The 19,469-nt window shown below is 40.7% G+C and overlaps 1 protein-coding gene across 4 annotated transcripts in view; it reads right to left on the bottom strand.

Annotated features, from left to right (window-relative positions):
- Positions 1-19,469, bottom strand: part of RBM33 (RNA binding motif protein 33) — a 158,077-nt gene that overhangs the window by 7,000 nt on the left and 131,608 nt on the right. For 2 of the 4 annotated variants that reach the window (XM_039523249.1, XM_039523248.1), the window contains exon 18: positions 151-239. In XM_039523249.1, the coding sequence (XP_039379183.1) occupies positions 151-239 (89 nt within the window). Of the gene's footprint in view, positions 1-150; positions 240-8,958; positions 9,404-11,857; positions 11,896-19,469 lie in introns of those variants that run through there. The other 2 variants (XM_039523251.1, XM_039523252.1) reach the window with 2 other exon arrangements.

Genomic DNA, 19,469 nt, shown 5'->3' with positions numbered 1-19,469 from the left:
TGGAGAGTAGAAAACAAGGTTTTATGAAGGTCATTAGTAAAATATATGTTTGAATATGGACTTGAATATGAAACTGTCATAGGAGACCATGATTTCAGCTTTTAAAAAGGGCAGATAAACTAAAGAATGAATCAATGGCTAAATATTTACCTGTGGAATTTCTGTTGAAATGCTAATGCATGTGCTGGTTCCTTAAATTTCGCTATGGCTTTCCGTTGCTGAGGAAGCATCTGTAAACTCTATGGAAGACAAAACACACAGTTCACTTTCTACAAAAAAATTCATTATCTTTGTTTCAGAGACATTGCAAAACTGGTCATTTTTCTGTTACCAGAAATGCTTATTGGCCTGTAAAAGGGAATGAGACTGTTAATATTATTTTCATAGCTGAGATGTGAAACTGGAGTTCCCTGCTGTTCTATATGGAGAGCTTTCAGTCAGAAATTGAGTTGGAAACGTACTGGAGCTTTCCAAGAGAAGAGGTTAAGAGTCCAAACTAACAATTGTACAGATGGGGAAACTGAGGCAGAGATGCCTAAGTATCTTGTTGAAGTTTAGGGCCTAACCCTTCAATCTGATCCATGTGGATGGACCATAGCATCTGCAAAGAGCCCCACTAACTTCATTGGGAGTATCCAATGGGTCTAGCCATGGGGATCAGATTGAAGGATCAGTGATACACACAAGACAGACAGTGACAGAACCAGATAAAAAATCCAGATCTCCTGACATCAAGCCATGTGCTGTAACCACTAGGCCACATTCCATCTGTATAGGACTGGCTTTTGATAGACATTAGGGGAAATTTATATAATGTACTGAAATACAATAGTTACAGTGCTTTGGTAACTCCTGATTGCCAGCTAAGATGAGAAACAAAAGTTACGAACTAGCATTTTAATTATTATAATGGCAAACTTCTCACATATAATGCAACTGGAAGAAATCTGAGAAATGTAAAAAAATATATTTACACATGATGTGCATAATAAGCAGCTACTGATTCATAAACATAAATGCTCAGCATGACTGGAGACTCACCTAAAAGATCTGCCCTTTCTCCAAAGACCAATATACAACCTATGAAGTCCAGAGTTATGTTCAAGTTGGGAGAGGGAAGATTTAATTGAAGAGACTGTATATAAGGCACCCTTCAACTTTCATGGGGATTGATAAAACTATAATTAAAAGTATTAATCCCAATTTGCAGCACACCAATAAAGATGTTTCTGGGAATTATTTTTTCAAACTAAAGGTAAGTCTAAACTGCAATAGACCCAAGGCTCAAACTCTGGCCCTTCCCCCCTTTCATCTACACACAAATTGCACTAACCCAGGGCTCGGACCCAGAGTCCCAGGACTCCATGGGGGTGGAGGATCCGAGCCTGAGTCAAGCTGGGAGCCAGGGTTCAAGTCTTGTTGCTGTGCGGTGTAGATGCACCCCCACTGGACTTGTGTGCTGGAAGTCTGCCAAAAATATCCCACAACCCCCCTAGACAGCCTTTCTTTGTCCTCTGGACAGTCAAGTTTGATGGACAGTCGAGTCTTCCCACAATGCATCATGAACAAAGTGCTAAAGCAGTCACATTTTGGGAGGGCACTAGAAAGTCTCAGATATCCATAGCTGGACTCAGGTCTACATAATACAGTGTAGATACAAGAGTGCCAGGATTCAACAATTCCTATCCTGGGGTTACAAATGAGTGCAGATGCTCAAGCCCTAGGTTAATAAAACCAGGGTCTGCTAACTCAAGTTCTACTCACCCTGGGCTTAACATAGCAGTGTAGACACATCCCGACTCTAAAGTATTCCAGCCATAAAGGCTGGAATATCATCGTACACAACAAAACTTCAAGACATGCACAATCTAAAACAGAATCAACACGTGATCTTACTACTGTAACAAATTGTTCTTCCTCACTGTTCCTGTGATTGTCACAGTATCACTACATCATGTCTAAGGGCAGGTCTACTCTGCAAAAGAAAAAAAAAAGTGTATTCTTAACTCAGGTTAGGTAACGTACATTAGTGAACTCAGGTTCAATCTAGGGTTGCCACCATCCGGCCTTTACCCGGACAGTTGAGTTTTTGGCTTCTGTGTCCAGGTGCCATTTAGAGTTGCCAGGTGCCTGGTTTTCAACTGGAAAATCCAGTCAAAAAGGGGAACTGGCAACCCAAAATGGCACACGAACCAAAAGTCTGGTTACTGGGGGAGGTGCCGGGTCATTACCCTGTACCAGTCCCTGCTCAGCCAGAGCTGCCGCCTACCTGCAGGTTGGCTCCTTGAGACAATCCAGCAAGCAACAGGGGGACGGGGAAGAGGAGCGAGCGATGGGGGCGGGGCCTTGGGGGGAAGGGCAGGGCCTCAGTTGTCCAGTTACCAGCAATTAGAATGGTTAAGGCAGGAGTGAAGACACGGCAACCTGGCTTTTAATTCTGGTTGGTTGGTTGAGTTCTCCCCCCAGAATCACCCATAGGTTTTAATTCGAGCTGCTCACCTGAGTTGCCATGCTTTCCCTTCTATTTTAAGTTGAGTTTGGTGATGCAGGTTAGTAGCTTGAGTTAAGAACACACTTTTTCTAGGGTGTGGGCAATGTGGTCATACCCTTAGATTCTATAGCAGGCTGTCTGGAGCAGGGATTTGACCTTTTTGGGTTTCTGTAAATCACTTATCACCTTTTTCTGTATTACAAAGAAGCAACAAGGAAAAGATCGTAGGCCCCTTTTTGTGCATTTTATTCCGTCTGTTGTGCATCGCAATTCTGTGATTGCAGAATTACTACCTGACTGCAGACTCCAATCCCCATTGCTGAATGGAGCATCTCTAACAAATGGGGCTAGATCTCTCCTACAGCTAGACTCATGGCAACCCACTACTCTCCTTAGAATGAGGTGACAAAACCAAACACATGTAGCCAGCATGGCTCTGAATGGCTGCTTCCTCACTTGATCTCAAGTAAATGCTGCCTGAGCTCTTGTGTGGTAGCTGCAAGAGGCTCTCCATTTATCTCCACTGCTCAAGAACTTCTCTGGCCAGGGCCATGTAATGGGTACTTGCACATTAACTTCTTTTTCCTTTGCTTTAAATTAAAGGAGCATTATCAAAGTTTCGGGGAACTACCCAGATTTGTCACTGTGGGGGACATAAGATGTAACTCTTTGTTCTTTTACAAAATGGAAGTTAAAAATATATTTATTTAAATAGCCTTCAACACCCCAATTCTTCCAAAATATTTGAAAGCACGGAGCGAGCAGCATCATTCTTGGGAGTTTCTAGACAAAATTATTGCTTTTTTTTGGGTCACTGTTCGTTACCAGCTAAAATGAGCTATAACTTTACAGCAAGTGGGGGCAGTGCGTTCTGCCTTGAATACATTCATTCTTTAAATTCTTCATATTTCTTAACTTAGCAGGGGATATCAGAGTTTTCTGCTAGGTAGTTTAGTGTGGTCTTCACTATTTCCCTCAGTGAAGAACTGCAAGGCAGTATAATGATGTCTCCCCATTTTAACTGGTTACCAAATACATTAAGCTTTTTTTTTTTGTTTTCTATCAATTTTAATCCTGCAAAATGGATCCTAGACTACTATTTTACCATCTAAGGCAGCATCAATGGCCCAGTTGTAGAGGTGAGGTGTGCAAACAAGGAAGGACAAAAATGAGCAACTTAAGCATGAAAGACGTGTACCTTGGAATGTGGTCAAGTGCCTTTGTGCTAAAAGTAAACCCAATCAAAAGCAATGATGAGCATAGGCATACACGTTAACATGACTCCTGGAGCACACAAAAAGGGAAATGGTCAAAAGTGAGGGGTGACTGTGACAATCATTGCATACTGACTCTCCCTGCCCGTAGGGTAAAACCTATTCTATTTCCGTGAATAACTTAATTTCACTGTAGGCAGGAATAAGTCAGGTGTGTAATGGACCACATGCTATACAAGGAGAATCCAGGTAGGTTTGCTTAACAGACAACTTCCTCAGAATGGCAAGCATATCCTATCCTTCACCATTTGTGATGGCCCATAAAGAATAAGGGAAGAAAAATAATAATTGAAGACACCTGACCCAAAAATTACATTACTAGGTGGCAATCCCAAAGAAAGAAAAAAATCAGTCAGCTAAAGTAATCCTTATATTGTCAACATAGGATTCAACCATGAGCATAACTGTGGCAACAGCCCTAAACGCCTACATTTTAGAGGAGGGACCACGACACTGCTTCTAGTATGCCTTTTATTCCACCTGTGTCTCAGAACTTGAGTGTAAACTTGCATGAATGTTTCCACTGAGGGTTTTGGGGGTTTTCCTTCATAGGATATGCATGAAGCATAAATGTCTGAAGTTCACCGAGTGTTTAGGGCATATTTAGAGGCGCATTTCGATTACAACAGAAAACTACACTGGCACCAGTGAAGTAAGGCTCTTACTTTAATTTTTTCTTTCAAGATTTAGGTAACCTACTTATGGAACATTAATAGGAAAATAATTGTACTCTTCTTTCAGTGAGACATTTCCATGAACACAGAAAAACATTCAATTTAACAGGAAAGTATTCACGTTTCTACATACAATGAACGTATATACGACAAACATGAAGCTTTCTTCACAAGGATATGATGTTCCCATCATAACACTACAGTATTTTCTATTCATATCGTATATTATACACAATCTAACTAAAAACACCAGTTTTTCAGTTGTTACATATTAAAATTAAATCGCAAACATGACATTAATGTGACAATAACATTTTCTACTGTTTGATTATGGGAAAGCATGAAATAAAGTTTTGTACCAAAAAATAGGGAAAATAACTTGATTGCAGGGGCTAGACAGGCTCTTCAGGTTGGACAGTTGTTTAAAAAATACCAACAGGCATGATGATTTCAACATGTTTCTTCTGCTCGTACAGGATATAAAATAATTTTACGCAGTAACAAGAGTGCAGGTGTGTAAATTAAATGGTTTTTGAAAAGATCTGCAAATGGATCACATTTGCTACATTAGACAAACTCCCTCCCCCCAAATTAGTAGAACGATTACAGTATATTTGTAATATAAAACTTCAGCACAAATTCTTCAAGCTAGTGGACGGCACTGAGAACCCCTCCTCTCCAAAACTAAAAACTGTACTAAGAAATCTCGATGGGGCCTGATTCTCATTTACATTAAGACCATGCTAGCAGTGTAAATTATGCCCACTTTAGGGCCCCTTTAATTACCACAGCAATGTAAAAGGGCCGTAGTATAAATGAGAATCAGACCCAATGAGAAATACTTGAGATTTTGTTCATTTTCCTGTTCCCTCCCCCATTTAACCTGTGACTTCCCACTCTCTTGTCCTTTATTGCAGTTTTCTCTCTCAATTTCCTCTATGGTCTCCCCTGATTTTCTCTTTTTTTCAGTCCTTTCCAACAGAATGGGGCCATTCAATCAGAACCACATTCCTGAACAATAGCTATTTCACAATGGTACCAATATTATGAAACTGACACTGTTCCTTATAAGTTTCTCACTGCTGCTGGTGCCTCCTGGAATGAGGAAGAGCATAGTATGGTACAAGCACAGGTATTACTACTGGGAGGGACCCATCTATTGGAAATGAGGAGTCACATATTAAAGCCTGCCCCTCTGGATACAAGATGTGGGTCAATAGTCCTTATCTGTATGGCCTTGCGAGGGAGATATGCTACATGACTTGGAGCTTTACTGAAATTTACTGCATGGCTTTAAATATTAAAATTTAAGTGCAAAGGACATACTGCCATATATACAAGGGGTTCATTGACAAAGAATCCCTACAATTTCACCCTGGATGTGAGGGGTGAGGCAAAGACCCTTTATTCCCTTCAAAGAAATGCTGAGAAAATGTGTTAGTTATAACTATTTGGCACAAACTTATTTGCTTAGTCATGTGGTACAAAAGACTTTCTGTAGTGTTTTTTGCCTCCATAATTGTCTCATGCTAATTTCAATCATAGAATTTGAGTAACGTGTGAATAATTATGTTAGTCAGTAGTCCAGAGTATTTGGAGTACATTATCCAGTCAGTATTCAGCCAAAATTCACTATCTACATTCTAGCACAGGAATGAAAAAATTAATACAAATCCCCAGTTCCATGAGGTTCCTGTAGTAATCGCATGCTACATCTAATAAGCATAAGGACGTCACTATTATAGCAAACAAAGGCAAATATTTGCCATTTTATTATCAGGATTCAGAGTCTGTTAAGTGGCAGACAAATATCCATATTGATTGTGATAGTTGAGGTTTATGGAGAAACATACCTGCTGCAACTATTTCAAACTATCCCCTTTTTACTTATACAAGGATACTATCAACACTGATGGAGCTGAAAACTGACGTAACATTATCAAAGGTTTTATTTAAACATAACTCCCAAGTGACCAGCACTGAGTCTGAAAGGCAAAGAAAAGTCTGCTAACTGGGCCTATCACCCAGTACTGTGGCACCCTCCGATTCCTTCGGAGCATTCTCCTCCTGATTGGCACTTCATTGCCAGTGCTGCTCATACCAAAGGCGTCATGGGGCTCAAAGCACCAATCAGAATTTCAAGGCAAGAGGAACAGAGAATAAAGGAGTCGTAAGCGGAGAAAGAAAACAAGAAAAGACTGCATTTCCACATTACGCTTCCCCCCATTTCCTGTCAGTCTGGAGTCTGCATTATGCAGGATGAGCATTTCACATGCCTAGGTTGAGAGAGTCCAACTACACACACTAATCTGTATCATGTCTACAGATATAGTACATACATCCCATTGCTGCAGCACATAATATACATGAATAGGTAAGTCTGATATGCTACATACCCCCATGTGAGCTGACAGAGGCATGCTGCACTGGTCTAGAAAGGGGAAGGATGTTAGATTTGTCATGCATGTCAAGGATTTTAAAAGAGATACTGTACTTCCATGTAGGGAATCCCAGCCTAATGTTTCTGACACTTTGGGGTACCAATTTCTGTTCCCTCCTTGGGGGCGCTGCTGTTCCAACTGTCCCTGACCTTAGGTTCCTTCTCTTCCTCTACACTAAGTGGTGCATACAGCACTGTTCCTTGCACTCTGTGGTAGGGGGCAGCACTGGGTAGTAGCAGAAACAGAGACGATCCAGGTGAGAGGGAACACACTGTAGGAATGCATTTCCATGCATGGGAAGACTGAGTAGGGGAATGAGAATGGGAAACAGTAAGGAGGACAGCACACCGGAGGGGGTCGAGGGAGGGAGAAGAGTCCTGATGAAAATAAAATAAAAGAGGCGAGAACAGTGATAAAGACAGGGAGTTGGGAACTAAGGAGAGAGAAAGGAAAGAAGGAGACAAGAGCAAGAGTTGAAGAAAATGGGCAGAAGGGATGGAAAAAACTGGAGAGAAAATAGGGAAAAAATGGAAAGCAACCTGCAGAAAAATACATATGAAGGAAAATGGGTTGGGGAGAAACACAACAAAAACCCATGAGCATGAGAGGATAGGCGAAGAAAAGTTAGCAACTGTCTCAGAGTAAAACATGGGAAATCCAGGGGGTGAGGTGCGCATACTCTATGCCATATGAGGGCTACAACTAAGAAAGATTAGAAAGTCATTACTTTAAGGATTTCCAGCCACCTAACAGGATCTTCAGTATGTCAAAATTTTGGAGGCTGGTCAGTGTTAAACTTAGAAACATCGGCAGGGTAAGTTACATTTCCACTGTAAAAAGCAAGTCTTAATGTTTTTACTGTTAAAGCTACAGTGTTCTTTACAAACAGAGCACATTACATGCGAAGTTTCATGCTCACTTTCCCTTTTCTTTGGGACTTTGAATTACATTAGCAAAATTTTTACATAAGGCAACAAAAACTGCATTCTCTTGTCCTGCTTAATTAATTGATGTAATTTATTCCATTGCTCTAAGTCAAAGTTGAGCAGTTTAAGTACGTAATACAATTCTGATCTTTAACTTGCTGTTGAAAGTAATCGTATGCACATTGACACTTATTCTATTCTATGTGCTTGCAAGGAGTTGTTTACTTTGCTGAAAAATAGTAATTTAAAAAATGTACTCATGTATATTTTATTTCCAAGTACTTCTTAGAAATAATTTTAAACATGTAAAGGAAAGATGAACCTTAAAATGATAATAAAAGTACCTAAATCTTTATGCTACAGCAATTCTGTGCCTGCCAGAAAAATCTTATTTATATTTTTAGAATATAAATTTCCTTTTTTTAAAGTTTCCTGTTCCAGAAATCCACTGGAAAAATAATACAGATTACTGGAAATTATCACCTTCATATTTGCAAAGTAAGTAAAAACTGGGGTGCTGTAATTTGGCTCATCTCCCTAATAGGAAAGCTCAGGGACTTTTGTAAGGAGTACAGAACAAATGGAACCCTAACAGTTTCAAACATTTAGGAGAAGAATATTATCATTGGAGCAGTCCCAGGGGTGTATTTGAAAACAATATCTCAAATAGCTCCCCCATGTTCCTTTCCCAAAAATATGATTTGGCAAACCTACTCAGCACCAGCTTGGTGAGTTTGTATTGTGTTGTTTTGCTAAAGTCTACCACAACAATACAAATACATTACTAAATTGCAATGACTTAGCAGTTTGTAAGCTCTTCAGTACAGAGGGCATCTTTTCAAAACCTAAACACTTAGTACTTATATAGTTACCATTTTTCATCAGTAGAACTCTTTACAAGGTTGGTAAGTACCATCACCCCATTTTACAGGTGAAGAAACAATAACAGAAGTCAAGTGCCATACAACATCTGCTGAGGAGTTTGCAAATGAGCTCAGTTCTCTTATACCGTATCCACTGGACTGGGAGAGGAGCTGCAAAAGCGTCTGCTTCTGACTTCCTCCTTAGTGGAGTCTGTACTATTATGATTTATAGAACAGTACTGAATATAAATTTACTTTCTCAACACCATCTTATTATCCAGACTAGAAAAACACTTTTGAAATATTTATTGAATTTGTCACTTGTTCTTGCATACTCAATAACAGAGGGTGCTTAGGTGCACTAAAGAAAGCAGCAGCAAACATTTGAAAAACAGAGGTTGATGAAGTAATTAGTATAATCAAATCAAGCGAAGCAAACCCTGTTCCTGTGTCACTTGCCACAGAACATGGCAGTTTAACAAGAGAAAAATCCGCTTAACTCACTGAAGGGATGAAATACTTAAGAGTACAATCAGCCAGTGTAAGTGAAAAAGAAACACAGGGATATGTCCCATCAGCTGCACTCCGCAAGTCCTCCTCTGTCATTTGCTGCTCTCTCCCCTTGCCTGAACAATCTTCAGCCCTTTTGCTAATAACTGATCCTCACAACAATGTTGGGTGTTTCTCTTTCAACTATTGCAGGACATTCTCCCATTGCTTTAGGCTCCAGCCTCCTGTCACAGTCAATTGAAGGGAGGAAAAAACAAGAAGCTGAATTTAGCTACAGAACAATTTTTCACAATAACTACTGATGTATCATTCCACAAACCTACTTGAGATGCACAAAGCCAAAAACTGGTTAACCAGTGAGTTTACAGCCCATCTCCCTTTAACAGCGACATTATTCTGAGCCATCTTGATAAAGGCTACATTAATTCACCAGGGAAATCTATGTGTTAGCAAATAGAATTAGAAAGCATTAAAAATAATCTTATGGCATGTGATTTACCTGTACTTAATGTGAGATTGTAAATTTTGTTGACAAAAGGGTTTGGCTATAATATCATTGCTTGTCCACAATTCTTCTGTTGTGGCGTACATTTGCACAAAGAAACACAACCATTTAAAAAAAGTACTTCTAAATTACTTTCGGTTACACTACTTATTGGTGTGGACTAGAGGTCAAGGTGCCATTTTCCAGATAGAACTAGTATAGAAAAGTGATGCTCATTTCAGCTGCAAATATGCAATACCATGGCAACAAAAATGAAAGTATTTCCAATGAATTTCAGTGGAAATTGCATCTACTTACATCAGCTCTAAATGTGCCTCCAAGTGCATGATTTGTTCAGTTTTCTTAGGAAATATTTTGATTTGTATCTCCACACACAATTACAGTTTCAATTATTGCAATTAGAACTTTTTATCATGTTAGTTCTAGCTATAAAATATTACTTGTTCTCAAGGCAACTAAATAGTGTAACTGAAAACAATTAAAGACTTTACAAATGTAATTCTGTTAGATAGAATATAGGTTTTATTGGCTAATTAACTTCATTATATCAAGATTGATTTGTGCTCATTTAGAACCAGGTCTCAATTTGTCCCTTTGAGTACTTTTGGAAGGGTTATTGTCAAGAGTACATTACAAGGCTAAACAAAAACCTCTCAAGCTAAAATTATTTTCTTCCATTTTCTGTTATGTTACACTGTATACAAATACTGTACAGGACCACTAGCTTGTGTAATACTGAAGATGAACTGGCAACATAAAATTAAAGACTGCAAAACAAAAAAGTGAAAGATCTAATTTCTTTTTACTGAAGAGTGTTAGGTCTTAAATAAAACACGTTAGTAAAGGGATCTTAATTCAAGCCGAACAGCTTGAACAAAAACTAACATTTGCTGCACTTAAATTAACATTGAAGTGAAAATGATGCAAGATTGTTTCAAACTGGTATTATTCAGTTTTTTTCTTTTTAACAGTAGCTGAAAATCACTTAACATATAGTTTAGCATGATATTAAGCGTTGACACTTTCAGTCTTACACTCAGTATCTGGTTCACACAATACAGTTTAGGCTTACTTTGGATCAAAAAATAATTTTTCTAGTAAGGACAAAAATAAACTAGGCCTCTAGTTTAAACTGTAAACTACTTGGCATATACAATACTATAGTTTTAAATAGCTACCCCAAGCCTCCTTACAGACAGAAAGTGTGCAGCATCTTAGCGTCAAGTGTATTGCTTTGCCTTTTATTTAAAAAAAAATATGCAGGTGTGCTTGTGTCACAGCCCAGCAGATTTGTGGGGATTGTTCAATTCACCAATGAAAACTTGTTAAAAAATCAGTTATGTTCTGGTTTTGGGGTAATATTTTTTCAGTTTACTTCTTCCTAAACTATGAACTTTCTGCTTAGGAAACTAAGGACTGACGGCACTGGCTACAGCAGTGGTCCCCAAATGTTTTCTGTTGCATCTTCCTGGGAGCCAGGGTTGGGAGCAGGCTCAGGAGCAGAGCCAGAGCTGTGGTTGGGAGCTGGGGCCAGGACCCGGAGCTACAGTGCGGGCAGTGGTTGGGACCTGGAGCTGCAGCGGAGGCCAGGAGCCGGGGCGGCAGCTGTGGCTGTGGGCGGGGCTGGAATGGAGTTGGGGGCAGAGCAGGGCTGAGTGGTGCTCTGTCCCTGCCCCCCGTTGAGGCTGGCCTGGGCCCTGCCACGCCCTCCTGAACATTCCTCTGTGCCCCCCGACAGTCTGGGGACCAGTGGGCTATAGCCACACACAGTGCAGGTACATGTTGTCTGCATGCCATTTTGACAGTGCACTTTAGTGTTGACCTGTTGTTCTAGCACTGAGTTAGAAAATCTTCTCAGGTCACTGATGAGTTTTATGAAACATGAATTAACGGCAACTAGGGAAAAGGTTCCATTGAACTGAATTTCAGTTGAAGTCTCAACAGATGACATGTTACCATATTAATCTACTGCATTATCTTCCATACATTTAATGTTATGTGATATACAAACTTAGCTTGGTCATGCTCCTACTGAAGCTAACAGTGATTCTCTGAATAAAATGGAACTTTTGCACAAGAAAAATGCAGTATCAGGCCTTACGGTATTAAAAAAATTATACTATGAAGTTTAGAATCCCATAATTTTGTAAAAGACTGTTATCCTAAAACTTACTTTACCAGCTTCTGCTTTTTGGATTCCAAACGCAGGTGCTAGGAAAATACACATACAATTAATTAATCTGTATATCATAGTTACGTTGCTATAATATTCAGTGTAATAGCTTAGTTTTTTCTCCCTGTTAAAGACAGCTCTACACCAAAACTAACCATTACTAGTATATATAACTCCTTCTCATAATAGTTTGTGTGTATATACACACACCCACACTTAGTCTAATAACCTCACAAGAAAGTTGTTATTTTCAGCATTCTCTGTACAAATTTATCTAGACTTCTGTCCAAATCACTATTAAAAACTCCCTCCTCCTTTTAACAATTATCTAGCTGACTTGTACAAAACTCCCTAAGAAGCATTTCAGAATTGTTAGTCCCACTTCCTCACCCATGTACTTTCTTTCATGGGGGAAAAAGATCCCTTACATTTTCAAGTGCTCACTTTGCTTCTTCTTTTGTGTATCAGGGCTACCCAGTACTATCCATATGTTATACAGTGATGTATCTTGCACATATAAAGATAGTTACTCATAATATGAAGTCTCAATGCCTATTTATTTATAACCTACCATCTTCGCACAACCAATATCATATAGCTATCAAGTACAATTTAAAAACTTGTTCGTTTCTTTTCACACTACCCTAACAATCCTAGAAAGTAATTTTTCATAAAAAGTACTACATTAGTTTCACAAAACAAGAGCATGCCTGTGTGAGCCTATAAAAATGAGCTAACCTCAAACTCTAGTATTTGTACACACATGAAACATTTTCTCCACTCTGCCTGTTTGCCCCAAGAAGTAAACTGAAATGAACAAAAATTCTGTTGGGTATTCACAGAGAACATAATTGATGAAGCTTTTGCTTTAGTAGTGCCTGCCTGCATGAAAAGACCAAGTGTAAGGACAGTAAACATATTACATGCATGTTTCCAAAATAAAACAAAGGTAGGATCTGGCCTTTGGGCTATTAGTCTAGATGGAGATACAATACGTTAAAGTGCTAAACCTCGTGCTTGAAGCCAAAGTCTCTTCACATTTTTCAGCTCCTTTAATTCAAGACCCAGCTAGCTGGATTCCACCTATGGCAGCTTGGTTCTGCAGCTCTGCCTCCTGTGTGGCTTAGGTACTGCTGCACTGAGCTACACAGAAAGTCCAGTCACTCTTCAGCAACCTCTAGTCTCAAGCAGTAGATTTCTTCTGACTTTAGGAGTTCAAAATAAACAGATTCAGATTTCAAGGAACATACTCTTCATTTGGATAACTTGGCCTAACTGGATGGAGCAGCAGAGGATGAAGGCCCTCCTCTTGGATCCATCTCAGACACAAAGGATTTTCCACTACAACAGATGCAGAGGAAATGGAGCAGGATCATTCAGTAAAAGTTAAGGAGGACGTACAATGGAACAACTCCTGGAAACACACACAAAATCACCCCCAGTGGAATTTAGAAGCACTTTCTGACCCTGATCATTTACCTCCCACCTGTCTCCTCTCCTGAAAGTGAATACACATCCCTGGCTTACAGATCAAGTGCCTTTAAAACTAGATCTATGAGAGATGGAGGAAGAGGAGATTAAGCTTGATACATCTGCTGAGGAGGGCTGGCCAGCCAATTCAGTTCAGTTGAGAGACTTTGCAGCTCTCTAAACCCTTATCCATCCTTTCTCCTGAAGGGTGCAGAAGACAAAAGCTCTGAGCCCTGAAAATTCAGCAGAAGCTGTCCTTTTTCCAAAGCTGTATTATAAAAACAGCTGGAGGTGGAAGATGACACAGTCACAGATGTACCATAGGAAGCACTCGTGTATTATAATGAGGTGGTAGCACTGTTACAGTTAAGACTGAGATATGTATAAAGTTAAGAGATCATCATTGCTTGCTAGCACTGCTTGACAATCTGAATTGCGTCAACAGTTAAGCCTATGTGACTGATACTCTGTTGAAGAAAAATGAATTCAGGCTAACAGGGACTCAAAGTTATTCACCTGAAAGCCTGAACTACGTATGTTGATATTTTTCAGCAGATTGTTCTTTTCCCCGTCTGTCCCAGAGTCACCATGGGATAAGAGAGACCCTAGGAACACTCAGCAGTAAAAAACCTGTTTCCAACTGAATTGGTTGGGAAGCTGAGGAACAGGGAGGGGAGTTGGAGGTGACAGGAATGGCTTCACTTGAAACCTGTCAATAAACCAGAGTGTAATGAGAAGCAGAGAACACGCACACTTTGAAATAAAAACAAACACACACAAAAAAACAGTTCCGTTAATCCCAGGGAAGAGAGGCCATATGTTTCAGACGGTGTTTTACCACTGTAGAAAATGCAGCAGAAGCCTTCTGCCTCTAACCTCTCCAGGAACGAAAGTGGCTGGAGGGTGAATAGAAGCTGGAAGTCCTGTATGGATGAGGTTGCCAGCATACTATGTGAGATCTGCAGAAGTGCTCACAGGTTAACAAAAACAACTTGTAACAGAGTATGACTGGGAGGAGGCAGCATGACTGCCCTGTCCTGAAAGCAGCTCAGTGGCCAGCTGGCACCAAAGAATGATACTCTTCTACCCATCTTTCCCTCCCATCCTCTGCTCCCACAAACCTTCCCACTTTTACTTCTTTCCCTCTCTCACTTATCTTCCATTTCCTAGATAAGAACCAAACAAAAAGCTCAGGCATGGACTCTGTTTGCTATATGGAAGAAGCAAAGGGACTCTATAGGACAGAGGTTAATACCAATCTTGACTGCCCATTCTTTTGCTTCCTTTGGTCTGTCTACACTGCAAAAAAGACCCATGGCAACACGTCTCTGTGCCTGGATCAACTGACTCAGACTCAAGGGGCTCATACTACAGGACTAAAAATAGCATTGTAGGTGTTGGGTCAAAGATCCCAGGCTCCAGCCCAAGTCGAAACATCTACACTGATATTTTTAGCCCCCTAGTGTGAGCCCGAGTCAGATAATCCAGACTCTCAGATTTGCTGCCACAGGTGGGCGTTGCCGGTTTTTTGTTAGCAGAGTAAACATACCTTGTGTAGTGAGGGGTAGAGCTGGATGTACAGAATTCTTGTGCAAAAGAAAAGTACAAATAACCAATACTTTAAAATCACTGATGCTTTTAGTATACATAACTCATTTATCATCATCTTCATTTTACAATGTATTATTTTAGTGAGCAAATTGTAGGGAAAACAGCATTTTCCAAGAAAATCACCGAGAAACACTGCCAGGGCCTAAGGAATGCTCATGTTTAGCGTCGACTCAGACAGTAGGGCTGGAAAAGACAACATGGGCCATCCAATCTGATCCCTGGCATTTTAAAGGGACTATTCTCTACATCAACATTTCTCTAACAATGGCCGGTGCACTATTGGTCTACAGAGTGATTGCTGGTTACACTGGCTTCTCCTGCCTTAAAATTACATTTACAAGTGTCCAGGCTCAAAGGAGATCCAAGGCACCTGTAAAAAGCAGCTAGTAAGGAGGGAGCAGCAAAACTAGCAGTCTCCACTAGGGGCCACTGCAACCAGAAGGGGGAAGCCTGGTGACTAGATGCAAAATATCTGTCAATGGGGACACAGCTAAGAGTCACTGGTCAGACCAGAGCTTCCTATATGAGGTACTTGAACAAGGAGGCAGAAGAGAAGAGAGAGTGGAGAGTGGGAACAAGAGAGTAGTCAGATAGTGAAGGAAACCGAAGCATAGATAAGAGGTGATCAGCTAATTCACTGATGGGAGACATATATAGACAGCAAAAATGAAGTAAAAAGGAGAGATTTTGGTAAAAAGTAAATGGATTTTAATATTAACTGTACACGTACCAGTTCACCAGTGACTGCAGCTCTTGTTGAGTTGGTGTGGATCGGGCAGATTAGGAGATTGGTTGTGAATCGGGCAGATTAGGAGAGGTGGCAGCCCAAGAGATAAAAGCTTGCAGGAAGTGGTCCACACTAGAATAAAGCATGAGCTTCCACGCTGGTGTGTGATCTAACCTGTTCTTCAATAAGTGAAGCGATAGTGCAGCAAGAACATTTAAAAAGGATCAGATTCTATTTTTGTCTCTCCCTCAGCTTAGGTCACATAACTCAGCCTCCTTTTATTGTTCCACCACTTCCTGATGCCTGCACTTCATTTCTAAGAGTGACAAACAGCACAGATTCTGATCCAGGATACATTTGACTTTTCTTCTCCTGGTCTGACCTCTTTCCTTTCTGCTACCCTTCCCCTTTGCCACTTTCTTTCTTTTCGTGCTATCCCCTTGACACTCTCACTGCTTCAATATCTCTGTACACTACATAGGATTTCCAGTCTATTGCTAGCAACAGATTCTAGAAGCAAAACTGCAACTCCTTAAAAAAAAAAGTTGGGATGGAAAAAGAGCACGACCCTCAAACCAACTAGTGTCTCCGTCTCAGACAGACACAGGGAATTCCTGACTCAGGAAAGCTTGGTTCAAAACTTCAGACCTCAGATGATGCCCCTGGTGGGTCAGCCTTCTCCTCCAGCTCCAGGAAGAGGATGGGGAGGCTATGGCAGTAGTGACCATCTCTGCTCCCAGAGATTGCTAATGGAGACAGTAAAAATTCTCAGTTGTGACAGCATACAAGGTTGTCACAGCCTAGAGGAACCAATGAGTCACCAGACTTGTATGCAATGTCACACTCTAAAATGAACCTTGCTGATACTATAAGAACCTCATGGGCTGGGATTATTCATCTATCATTGCCCCATTTGTCATTTTCACTTATAAGCTTCAGCTCAGAAAATAGAATCAGCACTTTTGAATAAAACTACTGAGAAACTTGCCATTACCGTGACTGAGCACTAGGTAGTGCCATCACTCTAAGAAAGCTAAGTGCGATGCATTAACAAAGCCCAATCATTTCCCCTTCTAAAACTGGAAAAGGGACGGTAAGAGAGAGATCAGGATACAATTCTTAAACTTACTCTGAGTATGGCTAGAGTTACACCAGCCTGAGCTGTATTTGCATACAATTATGAAAAGCTATTTTTATGGCAGGAGAAAAACCTTTCTAATCCTAACTCTTAATAAAGCAGTGTTAGGAGTCTACACTCATGGTCTATTTTGGGAAACACTTGGTGCACGGAAATATTTGATGAAAGGTTATTACAGAATTGCTGCCTAAAATGGTCCATCATTACTCAAATTATTTGGCGACTGGAACAATCTGATTTCGCTCACGTGATTCCCTGTCTCCCATACAGTCCTAACAGATACAAAAGAGTAACGACTAGCTGCAATCAAGCCTCCTTAGACAGGTTAAGGTAGCACAACATGGAACCTTCAGAGTTGTGCTGGAAAAATGGGACACACTCATGCTCTTGCATCCGACGAAGTGGGTATTCACCCACGAAAGCTCATGCTCCAAAACGTCTGTTAGTCTATAAGGTGCCACAAGACTCTCTGCTGCTTTTACAGATCCAGACTAACACGGCTACCCCTCTGATACTCATGCTCTTAGCAATCCAAAAATAAATCCAATTCAGACAAGTCTGCTTAAATTCAACATGTTAACAATCTACTTTAGTAAGCAATGCTACATAGAGATAACTGTGTTGAATGTCATTACATACTTCGGCACCAGGCCTATGAGGCTGTGCTTTAAATACACAATAGCTCCTGAGAGCCTTTTGTACCTTCAAACCCTTAAAAAGTGTGATTATGTATAACAATGCATATCTTGTAGTTCCTCACTCTGATTATGACCTAGTTTAATGTCATGTTATTTAAAAACAGCCAAATAGCTGATTTATTGATTCTTTCCACTCTTGACAGAGTTTATGAAGATGACAGTGGACAATATTCAAAAAGAAGCATTTTTTGTATTTTAATTATGAAATATATATATATTTTTAAACAGAGCACTTGATTCAATAACTATGCTGGAGCCTAAAGCATTTTATTACATTTTTCAATATCCCTGGAATCATGGTCATGGGTTTTCCACCTGTTCTAAGAACAGAGCAGCTTTATAGAAGGACAGGGAAAGTGAGAAGTCCAGTGATGAGACAGGATGGAGGAAGCATTTCAAACATTAATGTGAAGGAATAAAACAATTCCTCCCCTGCTTCCCGGGTCCGGATGAAAAATGATGGTGCATCTCCCTTTCCACGGACTGCATACCCTTTCCTGACCTCCTCCTACCTCAGAGTTCAACTGTTCCCAGCTTATCAGATCTGACCTATTGCCCTTATTCACAGCATCACTATCCTAATGTGAAATCTAAGATGGCAATGTTGAGAGGGAGCAGAGAACTAGATTCATTTTTCAATTTCATTCTCCAGCTGCCTGTTGGTGTATCCTGATTCTAAAATTCACGTGCAGTCCCAGGGTAAAATAAAGTCAAAGCTTTTACACATAGCAGGTCTCTGAGGCATGGCAGTGGACTTGCTCTGCTTCCTCCACAATCTGAGAACAACTAAATCTGACAATACTTTGCTTGAATGTAAAAGCACACTACAGTATTCCGACTAAAATTATCCAGTAGGTACCAGCCAGACTGATTCTATTTGCCACCATTGTTCTAAATGCATACCTCTCTCAGTGGCAAGTCCTGCCCCCTCTCCCTAGAGATGCAGAGGGTTTTCCTGTAATGGAACCAGTGTAGTTTTCTCATACAGGGGGTTACGCAAGATTTTGGGAGTTTATGCAAGGCATGTGTGCCCCTGCGAAGCCAGGAGCCCAGCTGCAGGGCAATTACGCAACTGGGAATGAGGGGAGGTGCATCAACTGTTATGTGGATACACAAGTCACTTCCCACTAGTCGTGAGACTATTCTAACACTGAGGATGGACTAGTGGTTATGGAGTGGCTCTGCTCCTGTAGAGTTCTTGGGATGTCAGAATTCCTTCCCTCCTCCCAGAGGAAGGACTGTTCAGGCTATGCTCTAGGGCAAGGGATCTGGACTTCAGGCAGTCCACACCCCTTATCAGGGTGGCCTGCTGACAGAGGAAAGGAACACTGGCTTACATCTGACATACATTTGGTAGGTTTTGTTGCTCACTGTAAGGGCCAGAAAAGATTCCCCCCGCCCTCCCACAACAAACTTTCACCACAGGCTCTATAGAAACTGATGGGTAAAAGTCCCTCACTCGCTAGGGAAAGTGTCTCCTTTGCTATAGGCAAGTCTATGTCAAAGCTTTTGCATATCCCACTGCCTTCAGAAATACCTAAACCCTAACTATCCTCTCTATTCTCCACAACTAAGTGATCTGAATAGGCTGTTACAGCCCCTGCTTTGATTTTTCCCTCCTCTCAGTCTCTCCTGTACGTCCTCTAGCTTCAGCCCTCTTCACTACACTGAAAATACCCTTACCAAGGTTTCTAACAACCTTTTCTTTGCTGAGCTGTGGGACCAGTACTCCATTCACCTCACCCCTGCTTTTCCTGGAGCCTTCAGTACAAGTGATTTTCTTCTTTTCACCATCTGTGCTCTCTTGGCCTTCTTCACCCTCCCTCCCTCTTGGTCTGCTTCCTACCTAACAGTTCTTTCAGGAGTTTCTTCTCCCTTTCCCTCTTTCTATCGGAGTCAGGGCTCTGTCGCTGGTCCCCGCTCTTCTTCCTCTACTCTTTATCCCTGGGTGATCTCATCTGTTCACAT

Source organism: Mauremys reevesii, linkage group 2 (assembly GCF_016161935.1).
Source record: "Mauremys reevesii isolate NIE-2019 linkage group 2, ASM1616193v1, whole genome shotgun sequence".
NCBI classification, from domain to species: domain Eukaryota; kingdom Metazoa; phylum Chordata; order Testudines; family Geoemydidae; genus Mauremys; species Mauremys reevesii.
The sequence above is the reverse complement of the archived record's forward strand: the minus strand, read 5'-3'. Positions and strand labels throughout refer to the sequence as shown.